A 16,598-nucleotide genomic window follows, 5' to 3' on the forward strand; every position below is an offset into this window, starting at 1 on the left:
TTAACAGTCCCTTAACTTGTGCACCATAAACTGCTGAACAGGGAAAACACAAACTAGAAACAGAATGCATGTGCGTCAACAGCCAGAGGAGCTGGATTTGGGAGCAATTGCAACGCAAAGTGGCTTTGGCATCAGGTCTTGACTTGGCCGAGCAGCTACAAAGAAGAAAGCGCTACATGGGATAACAAAGAAAGCACAGGTTATGTCTGTGCCCCGAGGTTACTTTTTGCCACTGTCCTTAGAGAATTTCCATTTTAGCCACTTAGCGGTGTAACATCCGTCAAGTTATGAATGGAAGAGCAGGGAGAGGACCCAAGGAGAAAAGGAATGACACTTGCTTGAGTTAAACCGAGACTGACTATGCTGCAACTTGTAACTCTCTCCATTAATTGGAGAGAATGTTATTGGGGCAAAGGAGCCGGGGAAACATACCGTAGGTAAAGTCAGAAAAACAACGGAGGGCTGTGTTCACTTTGGTCACAGAACAGCAGTTTTCAGGCCCATGGACTGTTTCAGAATGTACACAAAGGCAGTCGGTCAAAGGGCTGCACGGTTTTAAGGAGGACAAGTACGAGGGAGACTGGGGTGTTTATTAGGGTTCAATCGAGAGTCAACCCAGGGGCCTAAGAAGCAAGGACGGATGACTGGAGGAAGACAGCCTTTGAAAGCGAGCAGTCCTTCCCAAGAGCTGCCATTTCAGCATGGATTACTCTTCCAGAAAACCCCACAAAACTAACTTCATCCCCTGCATTCAAGAAACAATTCAAGACACACCTGTTTAAGCAGTTCCTGCGCGAATGATAACCTGTTTCCTTCTTTCACCCCTTCCTGCCTCAATACTGTATTACCTTGAATTTCATTGTCCCATTGTTTTTTTTACCATCATTCCCTGAAGGGTCGAGGGAGGAGAGGGTTTGGAGAGATGAGAGATATAGGAGGGAGACTAACAGTAGGGAGAAAGAGAGAACAAGGCTGACTACAGAGAACGGAGAGATGACAAAAGAGGACAGAGGGATGAAAAAAGCGAATAGAGAAATTAAAAAATTAAAACAGGGCCTATTAAAAGGGAACGGGTGCTAAACAGAGAACGGAGCTGAAAAAAGAGAACAGGGTGACAAGAGAAGAAAGGGCTGGCAAGAGAACAGAGGGCTGAAAAAAAAGAGAATCGAAAAGGGCTTAGGAAAAGGCGAGGGCTGGGGAAAGAGAGGTGAGGGCTAGCAAACCCAAACAGAGGGCTTATAAAAAAGAAGAAATGGGTGCTAGTGGGAGAGACACAGGAGGGCCACTAGGGCAACTATGGCCTCCTGAGAGAGCAGTGACACGGTGAGTGGGAATGATGTGGTGAATGCAGGCAGTGCTATGACAAGCGTCAGTATGCCTACCTGGAACTTGAGCAGCACAGTTATAGGGACTGTAAGCGGCACTATATTGAGCGTGGACAACGCTATGGTAACTGCGAGCAGACCTTCGGTGAGAACAGTGATCTGGCATCATGAGCGGTGTCCTGTCCTCACCTGTCTGCTTGTCTCCAAACAATGGTCTCCTTTTCGTCGGAGGTTTGCTTCTGCCCCAGAAGTTGGAAGGTCCCTCGCCGGACTCCACGTAGCGAACGCAGGAAGTTTCTATAGGACAAACGATCTTCTTTCCGCCTGATGAAGACAATACGATAATGCAAGCTTGACTGAGGCACATAGTAATGACTGTAGATACACAGAGACATACTTGTGGAGATGCAGAAATGACACGATAAAAATGGGTTGAAAAGAGTAGATGTGAGGATATAATGGTCAAAGAGACCGACAGAAAAGGATTGGAGACAAAAGACGTGTAAATAAGGCTCATGGTTAAGGTAGATGACATCTTCATAAAGACACCTGCGGATCCAGAAGTGAGACATATGGTAAAAGCTCAATAAGATATGGTGAGACAGAAGGAGACAAAGGACTGAGACAGAAGGTAAACAACAAGATAGATGGCAAGCGAATCATGGGGGTGCAGGTTTGAGGCATATGGTAAATGTTAGATACAAGGAAAGAGTTTGTGTAGGATGGGGAGTGAGGCACATGATGGCAAGATGCTAAGGTACACTAAAAAGGGTGGCAGCAATGTATGAGTGACACATGATGAAGGATGCTGAGATACATGGCAGGAGAGTGGTGGAGATGCAGAACTAATCCTCATGATAAATAAGGTTGGAGAAGTATGGACACAGAAGCATGGAGGTGCAAGCAAGAGACAAATGGCAGACAATTAAGCAATATGTGAAAACGGGCAGGTGCCCACCCTAAACAAACCCTTAGCATGGAAGGATGATGGGCCACATGTGAATCTATAACAAATACCAGAACCGAAGAATAGTATTTAAAGCTAAGTACATTTATTTACCAGAACCAGATTTTTAACAGTCACATTCTTTAACAGATTATCACACAGTGTTTTAAGGGAGAAGGGAGCAGCTGAGGTGACAATTTCATGTTACTGTGGTAACGCTTGAGTAAATACGTCTTGCCACATAACATTTAAACAAAACCAACACATTAATCTTTATATTCACTGCATTTGTTAATTCTGGCAATGCCCTCTTAGTTACGAAATCAAGACTCTGAAAGAATACTGATAAAAACAGAGTCTGATTCATGTGGAAGTCTAAGGCCATTCAAGAATGAACCATGGATGCTTTCTCAACACCGCATTATGCCTATGAAATATACTAAACAGGAACTAGGAGAAAACACCAATTTCACAAATCTGTCCTCTTTAGAAAGCGCCTAATATAAATCCTGCTTGTGAAGGATACAACATTCTTTAGTTTGTGAAATTCTTTATTGAGTTGATTAAGTCCCCGCTAGACACCCACGCCAGACTCAAAACGGAGGTCTGGAATGCTTGCCATTGTACCTGGGAACTGATGGTAAACAGGGCTTCAATTGGTGGTAAAATTTCTTTGAGCACAATAAGTACAGTGTGTGGTCCACTGAAAATGGAGAAGAACATGTTCCATACCGGCTTCTCTGCTGGTGGGCCTTCGTCAACAAATATTCTGACACGCCCAGTGGGCAGCCAGTACCAGTAGTTGGGAGACTACCAAAGGAGCCCTTTTGGAACTAGTAGGTTGTCTCCCAGCTTTATCGCAGACACCAAAAGGTCTGTCAACTGTGGTAGGTGCTGATGGCAAGTGGCAGGGTTTGAACGTTGCTGGCCAATAGCAGCAAGTGCAAAAGGGGACCTATATGCGGAAATCCCTTGGGGAGCTGCTGTGGGAGAACATCACAGGACCCAAGGGGTAGAGGAGCACATTCCAGCTCCAGCTGCACCAAGGGTCGCCATTAGGAGTCCAAAGTCAGGGTATGTGCGAACACCCCCAGATCAGGAGCTCGTGTAGCAGTCGAACTGCCCCTACAATGAGAGATGTGGGGTGTGGAGTGGCTGTAGATGTGAGCAGCGTTGCACTGAAAACCAGCTGAGGAGTGGCATGAGTGGGTTCATACCAGGGGCAAAGCCACAGAGCCTTGGCATACTTTTTTTTAATAACATTTTATTGTTTTATACATAAACAAAAATAGAAAAACATCAGTACTGTTACATCTGCAGCCCAAATGATCCCGCGTCCAAACACAGGATTTAGGATATTAGCTATACAGTGTAACATTAACACCATGGAAGCCGTACAGCATCTAATCAGGCCAATCACAGCACAGAATGCATCTTACAAATAAAATATATTTCTGCCTCGCAGCAGCCCAGAGGCAGATGGCCTTCCCAACATGCCCCAGAATTGTTCAACCAAGAAGTCCATGACAGTTCTTTCAAGGTACCCAAATGCGCTTGTATACCAGTTTTGCCATCGCAGCACAGTAGTCCATGCCTCTTGCCCACTCATGCTTTGGTGGAGCTAGTTTGCATCTCCAGTGCTGGGCCAGGTCTCGCTTGGCTACCAGGCACTCTGTGGCCAGGAGAGTGCATAGTACGGGTCTCCCCATCTCACCCATAATCCCCAACTACATAATTTTGGGGTCTAGCTTCAGCCTACGGCCAACAATCCACCCGATCATGCTGTTGATCTCCAGCCAGTACCCCCTCCCCACCGGGCAAGTCCCACAGCACACCGTAGAGGGAGCCCAGGGAGTGGCAGCAGAAAAGATACTTCGACTCCAGAGCAAGCACCATGTGCCAGAGTCTCTCGGGAGAGATATGGTGAACAATTTTGAATTTGATCAGACCCAAGCACATGGAAATAGCCAGTTCCTGTGAGGCCATATTCGCTTCCACTGATTCATCGTCATCTAGGGTGCCCATGTCACCTTCTTACATAACCCTAAGAGTGAGCAAGGGGCTCGGTGTGTTGGTTGCTAGTATCTTATAGAGAGGCGAGATGCCACCCCTTTGCAGTTGTCTATGATCAGTTTACAGTCCAGCGGGCTGAATTCCAGGAGGGTGTATAGTCTCGCCCTGTATTTGTCAAGGGCATGGCGCAGCTGGAGGTATTTGTTAAATTGGGATGGGTACAGACTGAACTCCACTGTGAGTTCCTGGACAGATTTAATTCCCCCCCCCCTCACCCACCAACACATCCCTTAGTGTAGGAATGCCAATGAGATCCCAAGAGCAGAAGCCAGCCAATCTGGCCGATTCAGATAGCCAAGTCCCATGGGGTGGGGGTGGTGTTGCTCCGGTATGGGTGCCCTACCATTTCATGTGGCAAAGCACCAAGTACTAACATTGGATGAGGGCGTGATCTGCCATACAGTAACTAAAATAGCTCATATGGGCGCAGCAGTTCAAACTCAAACCTATGCCCAGGCTCATCTCTGTCTGCACAGAACCAGTCATTAATGGTGACCAACTGCACTGCCAAAATATATTACTTGGCTTAATACTTGGCCATCCAAATCCCGCCTCAAATGGGAATTTTGTATTTTACGAAGGATACTCTAGGAGCCTGGCCTGCCCAGAGAAAACTAGAGATTTGGGCCTATAAGTCTGTAAAGAAGATGGGTTGTAGTGGGTATGTATAATGTTGTAGCATGCATAAAAAGTGGGGAAGGGCCGCCATCTGGAAGAGGGAACCCCTGTCCACAATCGAGAGGGGTAGTTCGACCACTCTTCCATGGCTTGCTGTGTTCTGGGCATCTGTGGGGCAATGTTGAGTTCCTAGTAGCTGCGCTCAGTGAGGGCCTGTGTCATACCCAAATAAGAAAAACTATCACCGGCCACTCTTAACTGGAAGTTAACCCTCCCTCCTAGTATCATTCCCTGCAGGGGCATCAGGGCCGATTTCCCCGGTTAACCTTGAGCCGGGAGGCTTCCCATAGATCAGGAATATCCCATCAGCCGTGGGAGCTTCTCACTAAGTCTCTGCAGGAAGAGGAGCATATCATCAGCATACAGTCCTCTGTACTCCCCTCCATGTAAAGCTGCCCCAGCTGGCATCAGCTTGGATGAGCTCCGCCAGAATCTCTAACACCAGGGCGAATAGCAGGGCATTGACACGAAAGGGCTCCATTCACGTAGTCCCAGGCATACACATCTGAATAAAGAGGAGACACCCAGTTCCTAAATCGCAGGCCAAATTGCATCTTTTGAAGAACAGCCAGGAGAAAGGGTCAGTGTACAGTCGAACTACCACTCTATGTCTGTGCGCTGCATCGTCTTGGAGTTCGTCTAAGCAGTCCAGCGTGAAGTGCAGTCACCAGAGGCAGTGCCTGGTGCTCCTCCCAGGATTAAAGCTTTTTTGGTCAGGGTGGACAACCAAGTGTATCACTGTGACTGGGAGCATTGCCAGCACTTTGGCCAGAATTTTCACTTCCAAATTAATGAGGGAGATAGGGCAATAGGACCCGCTATCTTTTGGGGGTGTTCCAGGTTTCAGAATTACTGGGATGGTCACCTCTCAGAGGTCCCTTGGGAGTTCCCTTCCTCTGCAGGCATCTTTATAGAGCGCTAGGAGGTGAGGGATCAATAAGGAGGAATATTTTTACATAACTCCAAAGGGAACCCATTCGGATCTGTGGTCTTCCCTGAGGGCATAGACGATACTGCCCATTAGATCTCTGCTGCAGTAGGGCCAGACTGTCGTTCTCCTTGATATTAAGCGTGCAGACCAACAAGTCATGAATGTCCCATTCTAGTCTCTGGCTGCCAAAAGGCTTTCTGAGTCTGGAAGTGGGACCCAAACTCCCTTGTTAAGCGGTCCGATTCCCTTAAAATTTCTCTCTGCGTGGACCGCAGCTCTGTAGCTAGGTTTTATGGGTGTATGGCCACCATCTTCCAGTACCTCCTCCCCAAAATCTCCTCGTGTAGCCCGAATAGTAGACTCTGGTATAGCCATGTCGCCCTAGGAAATAGCAGTTGGTTCCTAGCAGAGGTGCGTTTCCTGAAACAAGAGCGCCACAGGGCAATGTCTTCTGGCATATGGTAGGACCGACCCGCTTGATTTTGTCATTGAGACCATTCATGTTCCAGCTGACCATTGCTATGTTCCTATCCATTGCATTAGAGCAGCTATAACACGCCACCTACATGAGATTGGAGTGAGGCTCCACAATGTGTGAGCGTGTAACAGAACAAAACAGAAGAACATCGAATAACATTTCAGGCAGTCCGCAACAGGAAAAAACAGTAACCCAACCCTCCTTCCACCCTACACTTCCCACCTTGAAGCATCTGCTTTCCAACTACAAACACAGCAATAACCCCCCTACAGGTAAAACAGTGAGCAGGGGCGACCCTCTGTGGCCCCTGGCCGATTTCCAGCAAAAAAGAGCACTCTCCGAGCACGCTGTGAAGAAAGGCAGATTGTGTCCATTTTCTTTCCAGCACCACAATGCTTCAATCCTGCATGATTTACGGACAATGTTTTTGAAGAGGGAGGACGCAACTTCAGATTTTTAGGGGGTTCAGATATATAACCAAGTTACAGACAATAAATGAGCTACAAAATTAATGGGAGTTTGGGGCTCAATCTCATTATGGTGTATGCTTCCACTTTTCAGAATGGGCAGAAACACCCTAAATTGGTGATATTACCCGGACTGCGGTATTTTTTCATTACCACACCAATGGCTGCACAATAGATTATATTTAAGGACTAAGGGCCCGTACGAACGCTTTTTCCCATAGAGACAGAATGGGTAAAATCCTTTGGTACATCTGGCCCTTAATCCCCTTGTTAGATGATATGATCTGGAGTACTGGAAGACCCAAGGTGGCACTCGCTCATCTAAAGATACCAGTAGCTGAAAGTCTCCTCTGCTTCAGCCATCCAACGCCTCACATACTGCCTGCACGCCATCCATCCCAGTGTGTCACGCGCATACCCGAAGCTCAACCCAAAGACAGAATTCCCGTCATCGGCCAAAAACAGCAGTCAAGAAACAGTACAGTACAGCTTATCATAACGATGTGGTGCTCATATACTTGTTTGTCTTCAATATTTGAAACTTACACATTTCATGAATATTGTTATGCACTTAAATAACGTTGCCCATTCTTATTTCTTTCATCTTGTTTTAGCTTTAAATCTCCCAGTTTCAAAACATCAGTATTTGTCATATAATCTGAATGTATTCAGTTTTGCTTTTTTGCCAAATGTATCTGTAATGCAAAGCAAATATATTTAGTTTTAATTTGTGCCAACACGTGTTTCGCGTTCTGCTTCCTCAAGGCATTACTTATGTACAATTGCATCTAATGTGTTTCCGCATACCTACAAAATCCACATTGGTATTTTGCTTCTGCTTTCCTTTTAACTGACAAAAAGAGCAAAAGCGAGAAAGAAAATACAAAAAAAGGCTTGTCTAACTTATTTGTCCAATGCTCAATTACATTGTATATGCAATATTCTCACAATCATTTTGAATGATTCCAGTAATTCATACATGGTTGTTCAATTATCAAGAAAAAGGGAAATCCTGCATATTGTGCGTTTGTGTGGTCTTAATTATTTTAATCAAAACTACGGATTACCTTCATGAATATAAATACAATTTCACTGAGTTTCACAGATTCGTTGTAGTGCCAATAGATCAAGTTCAGCTCGTACATCCTCCATTATTCCCTCACAATATATCAGATTTTTTTTCTAATAATCTAAATTTCATGTTCAAATATTGTTTGTTATATACTCCCCAGCTTTGATCGCAATAACCCCAATGTGAAGCTAAACAATTCTATCTTGTTTATGGAACCAAAACCGCAATTTCTCAAGCTTGGCTTATTCTATCCACTGCAGGTAATAGGACATCCATTTGTGTTAGTGTAATGCTAGAGTTATAAAAAGTCTACTAAGTCCCTTCTTTCAGCACTTGGAGTAAAGTCATATCGGAGGATCTAATTAATTAGCTCTCGAACTCTCTCCGCACTCTTTCGGGTGACATTACAGATGACGTGGAGGCCGTGAATAGGTGGGCCACTCATAAGCCGGCCAGCTAAAACAGCGTTCTGATTTTAAACACTGCCCTTCAGCCCCCAGTTCTCCTCCTCGCTTGTGCTTGATAAACAACATCACAAGCACCTGGAAAGAGCCTTGCGGTGCACCATCGACCTTAGGGTAAAGCAACTCACATGAAGGCACTGAAAAAAATATCATGTGGCAGTAAAAATAGCCTAAACCACCTTTTTGAGCGATACATCAATGCAGACTCTAATAAACCATGTGAAATTTTTTTAAAACACAAAAACAATTCTTAATCTCGAAGTGTGCAAAAAAGGACAGTATTGCCTCCTCTGAGCTATGTAACAACTGATCAGCTTTTTTATGAATATAAAATCTCTAAAATCCATTTTAGCTAAGAGTTGATAACGGTGAAGTCTTTCTCCTTAATTGTCCATAGGACTTTCTGGTCTCTGTGCTTTATACAAGTTCTATGCTATTTGGGTCTCTAGTTGGCAGAGATATACACCCTTGTACAAGTAGGGACCAAAATCATAGTCAGGGTAAGTCACTACACAACCTAAATTATCCTGTGCTCACCCTGGTAGCTTGGCACAGAGCAGGCAGGCTTAACTTAGGAGGCAATGTGTGAAGTAATTGTGCAATAAATCATACAGTAACACAGTGAAAACACCACAATAAGTAGTACTCCACCCCAGTTTAGGAAAATAGATAACATTTATCTGAATAACTTGAGACCAAAACAGCAAAAATACAATATGCACAAGTCAAAATATCACTTCTTAAAGTTTTAAATGAGTCTCAATTCTTAAGAATCAGTGGTTGTATCCTTTTAACACACAATACCTGGGATGCCTCAAAAATAAAGACGCACGGGGCCGCGGAGGAGGAGGATATGCATTGAAAAATAAGGCGATGCATCATCTTTTCTGGTTTGGCACAGACGATGCGTTGTTGCTTTCCACACTGTAAGGTGATGCAACGATTTCCAGGAGTGTAGGCTTGGTTCGTTACTGCGATGTAGGTTTTTTTTTTTTTACACCCAGGAATGATGCGCTGAAAATCCTTGACGCTCTGGTAAGAAGGAGCAGGTGTTGCATCGATCCGGTAGGCAATGTGTCGATTATTCACCCGCGAGCCAGGTGCTGCATCGATCACTGCAGGCATTGCATAGATTTTCAGAGGCATGGGGATTTTCTTCTCTTTGGGTGAAGTCTTTGTGGTCCTGAAACTTCAAAACAGCAATCAAGCTCAACCCAAGCCCCTGGAGAGCACTTGTGAGGAAGGCAGAGTCCTTCCAATAGAGTCAGAGGCCAGCAGGCAGCAGGGTAACAAGCAGGGCAGCAATCCTTCCAACATAGCAGTCCAGATGAGTCCTTTGGGCGGCTGGGCAGCCCCTTTGACAGAGTCCAGTTGTAGATCCAGAAGTGTCTGAATTGGTGGGGTCAGAGACCCAGTATGTATACACCCTAAAGTGCCTTTGAAGTGGGTGAAACGTCAAAGAGTAGTTTTGAAGTGCACAGGGTCCCCTTTTCAACCTAGCCATGTCTGCCAGAATCCTTGGGGTTGGAAGGGGGGGGGGATGGTCATCAGTCCTTTGTGTGGGGTTAGGCAAGTGGAAGTGTAACTAAGAGCCCCTCTATCCTTCCTGCCCAGGAAAACCCATTCAGTATGCAGATGAATGCAGATGTTGCTGAGTGTCCTGTGTTTATGGCTGTCTGGGTGGAATGCACAAGGGGAGCTGTCAACCAGCACAGTCCAGACATGGATTGGAGACAAGGTGTAAGGCACAGAAGGCAGTAAGTGTAGAGAAATGCCCACTTTCTGTAAGTGGCACTTCTAAAATAGTAATATTAAATCCAAATTCACCAGTAAGCAGGAATTTCTATTACCATTCTGGCCATACTAAACATGGCAGGGCTATTCCTTTCAACTCAGAATCTACCACTTAAAAGTATATAAGGGCAGTTCTAATGAATTTGTGAGTTTTTCACTACCAGGAAATGTAAAACACACAAGTATATAGCCTCCCTTTTACTTACATAGCACCTGCCCTATGGGTTACTTAGAGCAGGGGCTACCTTAGGGGTGCCTTATATGTAGAAAAAGTGCCAAGTCGAAGTGGCAAACTGCACATACAAGCCTAGCAATGGCAGATCTGAGGCATGGTTAAGGGGCTACTTATGTGGTGGCACAATCAGTGTCGCAGGCCCGCTAGTAGCATTTAATTTACAGGCCCTGGGCACATGTACTGCACTTTACTAGGGACTTACAAAAAAAAAAAAATATGCCAATTGGGTATGATCCAAAGTAACCATGTTTTAGGGAGAGAGCACATGCACTTTAGAAGTGGTTAGCAGTGAGAAAGTGCCCAGAGTCCTAAAGCCAACAGAAACGAGGTCAGAAAAAGAGGAAGAGGAAGGCTAAAAGTTTGGGGTGACCCTTCAGAGAGGGCCATTTTCCAACACACCCCCTTCCAGTCTAAATCCGGGGTAGACTAATCAATACCTTGATGGACTTCCATGTTTAGGGTGACAGAACGTGGACAATGACCTACTACTGCAGGTGCAACAGCCAGTTCTAAGCCTTTCTGACCTCACTTGGGTCTCTCTGGCCATACTGTCTGGGGCCACTGAACTGACCCATGGAGAATTCTTCTCCTCTTCTGCGGACGCCAAATGTGAAGCTCCTAACCTTAATTTGCTCACAGACGCATCCCAATAGGCAGACAGTACCACCATGGCCAACAAAGTGATGTGGCCAATTCCACTCTTTGGGTCTGACCTCTGTCCCCAACCCAGGGAAAACTGTCCACAGGGACAGCAACCAACAGAGGCCCCTGACAGCTGTCAATGTGAAGAGCCAGGCCCCAGGCCACCCACTGCTAAGTGGAGGTCCTAATCAGGGCCATTGAGTAAGCTTCTCCTCCAGCCTTGGGGCTGGCAGGGAGTTCCCTATGGGCTCCTGAGGTTTCCCTGACCTCTGAGGCATCTCAGAGTACGGGGCAGTAGCCCCAGGCATTTTGTGCCCTACTTCCACTCTACCTCCAGCCAATTCAGGGGTGCTATCCTGACATTGGTCAATCAACCCAGGGTCTGTACCCTGAGGCTAAACAGGAGACAGGGATGAAGAGTTTTCAATCACCTTGCCACTTCATCCGGGCCTCTGTACCCTCCTCTGGGGAGTGGTACTTCCAGGCAACTGAACTGTTGGGGCACCCTTAGGGGGGCATCCTTCCCAGTTCTCTTGCCACCAGGGGTAACTCATGTCCCAAAATGCAGTCTATGGCGTCAGGGGACTAACTATGACCCTCCTCTGGGTCACTGCCCCACCCCACCCCAGGGATTCCAGGGCCATAGGATGGAAAAAAGTCCTCCACATAGGCTGGAGTCACCCTAACCTACACACCTGACCGGTGTACTTCTCTGGCAAAACTAGTCTCTCCACCATCATGGAATGACTAACCTCAGTGTCCCTCAGAGCAGTGACTGGTAACCTATTCACTCCCACTTGATGGAAGTGATGACTCCCAACCTCACGGATCACCAGCTCACCCTCTGAGTCGATTATGGTATGGTCTATGACCTGCCCCTGGGGACTACTTTCCCCAAGGCCACTTTGGCCACCCCTGTAGAGGTTTCACCAGTGGGTGGTTTCTTTGGACAGAGTCCACCCCCCTTGTTTGTATCCTAGCTGGGAGCACTCAAAGCGCTGAGGTTAGAAATAGGGTGCCCTGGGCAGGCCCACCAGAACCACCAGTCTGTTGGGACATGTGAACCCTTTCCTCCCCCTTACTCTGGGGTTTGTCTGGCTCATCTTTAACCTCCCCCTCGCTCTGCTGGGGGAAACCTGAATCACCCTTCTTGGGGTCATTCCCAGGTACCTTCTTGGACACCCTGGTGTTAGCTTGCTGAGGATGTGGACCGCTGGGCTACCTAGAATCATTCAGCTTACTGTGAACTAGGTGCTGGCGCAACTCTGTAAAACAGATACTGAGCAGGTGCTCTCTCATGATTAAATTGTATAACCCAACATAATCATTAACTTTGCTGCCTTGCACCCAGCCATTCAGTGCCTTACTGGAGTAATCAATGAAGTCAATCCAGGATTGGTTGGGGAGCTTGGTGGGACTGTTCATGAATCTTTGGCAATGCTCCTCAGGGGTCAGTCCAAATTTGACAATCAAAATGGTTTTCATTGGCGTGTACTTGGTCTGGTCCCCAACCTGTATTGTTAGAAGTGTGTCCCTCACAAGTATTGGCATGTGTTTCTACAGGCCTGCCCCCAGCCCTCTTTAGGAACCCTATGTACCCTCAGTGCAACTTCATAAGCAGAAAACCACTTATCAATGTCATCTCACACCAAATAACTGGACACCAAGTCCTTGGGTATACGAACCTTCTTGTCTCCATCAGGTACTGTATGCATGCTGCCACCATCACTGCTGGAATCTGCCTGTTGCTGAGTTCCAGCTCCTTTAGACTCAATTCATCAGCCAACAACAGTTTCTTCTCTGTGAAGGCTCTTTCAGCCTGCTTGGCTTCCCTTTCAGCCTCTATTTTTAATTTTGGCAGCTCTGGAGCTCGATTTCTCTCTATTTTCCTCTGCAGTCAGGCCATGACTGCAGGCACTGCTTCTTGCCCTCACAGGTAGCACAAATCTAGGGGTGTCCCCTCAACTGCTGCAGGTAGCTCCTCAGAAGAGCCCTTCTCAAGTAGAAACCTAGGGACCACAATCATAGTCAGGGTAAGTCACTACACAACCTAAACTATCCTGTGCTCATCCTCTGGTAGCTCGGCACAGAGCAGGCAGGCTTAACTTAGAAGGCAATGTGTAAAGTATTTGTGCAATAACTCATACAATAACACAATGAAAACATCACAAAAAGTATTCCACACCAGTTTAGGAAAATAGATAACATTTATCTGAATAACATAAGACTAAAACATCAAAAATCCAATATGCACAAGTCAAGATATTACTTTTTAAAGGTTTAAATGAGTCTCAATCTTTAAGAATCAGTGGTTGTATCCTTTTAACACAAAGTACCGGGGAATGCGTTAAAAAAAAACGCATGGGGGCCACAGAGGAGGAGATGCGTTGAAAAATAAGGTGCTGCATAGAATTTTCAGGAGCAGCGCAGACAGTGCATTGCTTCTTTCCATGCTGCAAGGTGATGTGTCGATTTCCAGGAGCGCAGCCTTGGTTCCTCACTGCAATGCAGGGATATTTTGATGCCCAAGGACGATGCACTGAAAATCCTTGATGGGCTAGTAAGAAGGAGCAGGCACTGTGTTGATTCAAGAGGCAATATAGCGATTTTTCAGCCACAAAGCAGGCACTGCATCAATTTCGAGAAGATTTTCTTCTCTTTAGTTGAAGTCTTTGTGGCCTTGAATCTTCGGAACTGGAGGCAAGCCCAATCCAAGCCCTTGGATAGCATTTGTGGGGAAGGCAGATTCCTTCCAGCAAGTCAGGGGCCAGCAGGCAGCAATCCTTCCAGCAAAGCAGTCCAGATGACTCCTTTGGACATCCAGGAAGTCCCTCTGACTAAGTCCAGTTGTCGATCCAGAAGTGTCAGATTTGGTGGGATCAGAGACCCAGTATATAAACCCAAAAGTGCCTTTGAAGTGGGTGAAACTTTAAAGAGTGGTTTTGAAGTGCACAAGTCTCCTTTCAAGCCAGCCCTGTCTGCCAGGATCCCTGTCGGGGCAATCAGTCCTTTGTGTAGGGTCAGGCTACTGGCCTTTCCAGCATAAGAGAGAGCACCTCGACCCTTCCCGCCCAGGGAAACCCATTCAGTATTTAGGAGAAATCCAGATGTGGCTGAGTTTCATGTGTCTATGGCTGTCTGGGTGGAATGCACAAGGGGAGGTGTCAACCAGCACAACCCAGATGTAGATTGGAGACAGGCTTTAAGGCACAACAGGCAATAAGTATAGAGAAATGCCCACTTTCTAAAATTGGCATTTCTAAAGTAGAAAATTCATCCAACTTCACCAGTAAGCAGGATTTTCTATTACCATTCTGGCCACACTAAACATGACAGGGCTACCTCTTTCAGATCAGAATCTACCACTTAAATATTATATAAGGGCAGTTGTCATGCTGGCCTATGAGAGGAGCAGTCCTCACAGTAGTGAGAAACAAATTTGTGAGTTGGTCACTACCAGGACATGTAAAACACATAAGTACATGTCTTGGCTTTTACTTATATAGCATTTTGCCCTATGGGTAACCAAGGGCCTAACGAAGGGGTGACATATGTAAAGTATTTGCAATGCAACGGGTCTCGCGTTTGCTCATGTTAGAGCTGATAGCATTGTAAACTCCTAACCCGACTTTTCACCTATCGGCAAAAGTGTACTTATGTACGTAACTGAAAAAGTGCAGCTAACTGTGTAAAGCGCCTGACTTCTGCCAAGCGAAATCGTGCTAGTAAAATAGGGAAAAAGCAGTCCACGAGTCAGACAGAAAACAGCGAGCCTCGCATGTTTTCTGTACTTGGTCGATGCGCTGGAGGAGGGCTAGCCACCGGAAAAGGCATGACGTGAGCATGCCTTCGACTAATGAAAGCAAGCAGATTTTAATAGGAAAGCCCACGAACCAATAAAAAACACTGACGTGATGTTGACAGGGCTCCGAGCCCTTTTCTAATAACTAAAGTGTCTTGCTGCGATACGCATGCAACGCAGGCTCAACCCTAAAAAGGGGAGTTTGAGGCTTGGCACATAGTTTTAAATGCCAAGTCGAAGTGGCAGTGAAACTGCACACACAGGCCCCACAATGGCAGACCTGAGACATGGTTAAGTGGCTACTTAGATGGGTGGCTACAGTGCTACAGGCCCACTAGTAGCATTTAATTTACAGGTCCCGGGGACATGTAGTGCACTTTACTAGGAACTTACAAGTGAATTAAATATGCCAACTGGGTATGAGCCAATGTTACCATATTTTAGGGAGAGAGCACATGCAGTTTTGCACTGGTTAGCAGTGGTTAAGTGCCCGGGTCCTAAAGCCAACAAAAATGAGGTCAGAAAAAGAGGAGGAGGGCAAAAAGTTTGGGGTGAACCTTCAGAGATGGCAATTTTTTAACACTATTTCTATGCCTGAGACAAAGAAGGGATCTTGGATTGTAAGTTAGGCTTTCCAGTTGACCCCTGCCCCCTATCGGTCTTGGCTTCGGCAGTCAAGGTCATGAACCTTGTCTTTAACCAAATCTTCAGCACATCTCTCGTCACACGTTTCATCTAGCTGAAAACGGGTACAAAGATTCAAACTACTAAAGACATCTATGGCTGATGCTTCTCAGCTATCCAATTTTCGACCCTTTAGGCAGCAGTCTCTAAGATGCTAGAGAAGGGTCTTAATTCTCAGCTTATCTTGAGCAATTTAGACTGCTTCATCCTAATCAATCAATCAATCTTTTGCCCATGTTGCAGTACAGAGATGCCGTTTGTGAAGATATACAATTACATCAAATGGAAATTAGATCAGAGGAGTAAAACAACCTTCCTATTATTAGATCTATCGGCAGCGTTTGATACTACAGCATTGTGACGACATTGGGACTGGGGTAATGGCTCTTGGCTGGATCTAGTCCTTCCTGACAATCAGAAGCCAAGCTGTGTGGATGGCCACTCACTTTCGCCTCCAACACTCTTCAGCTGGGTGTGCTGCTCTTTTTCATATCTATATTAGCCCCCTTGGGCCCCCTGATGGAATTCACAGGTTTCCAGATATTCTCAAACAGACAACATGCACCTGCTTCTCTAGTTCAAAAGTAGGAAGGAATCAATGATACAGAATTATTGTAAGTCCTTTTCAGGATCAGTACTGAATTGGATGCGTATTAACAATCTCCAGTGCAATTTAGGGAAGACCGAAATCCCGATATTTGAAGTGTTCCAGTCCAGGTGGTGGGAAAATTGTTGGCCTTATACCTTGCCAGCCCCTCTTCCTCCAACCACAGCGGCACAGAATTTAGGAGTGAAATTCAATCATGATCTCTCCTTTAAGTTGCAGGTGGCGGCAGAAGTGAACTCCTGTTTTGCGATGCTCCTGGCATTTGAAAAAATATATTTTCTTGATACCACTTCAATCCCAGAAAACATGCCCTTATTACATGCAGACTGGAGTATGTCCTTTAATTGGGTCTTGCTAAGGATCTGGTCAAGAGGCTGCAGGTGCTGCAAAATGCAGCAGT

General features: G+C 45.9%; 1 protein-coding gene across 1 annotated transcript in view; it reads right to left on the minus strand.

Annotated features, from left to right (window-relative positions):
• QSOX1 (quiescin sulfhydryl oxidase 1) overlaps positions 1-16,598 on the minus strand; it is a 353,508-nt gene that overhangs the window by 92,384 nt on the left and 244,526 nt on the right. The window contains exon 7 of the mRNA XM_069232081.1: positions 1,515-1,649. Within this exon, the coding sequence (XP_069088182.1) occupies positions 1,515-1,649 (135 nt within the window). The remainder of the gene's footprint in view (positions 1-1,514; positions 1,650-16,598) is intronic.

This window comes from Pleurodeles waltl, chromosome 4_2 (genome assembly GCF_031143425.1).
Source record: "Pleurodeles waltl isolate 20211129_DDA chromosome 4_2, aPleWal1.hap1.20221129, whole genome shotgun sequence".
NCBI classification, from domain to species: domain Eukaryota; kingdom Metazoa; phylum Chordata; class Amphibia; order Caudata; family Salamandridae; genus Pleurodeles; species Pleurodeles waltl.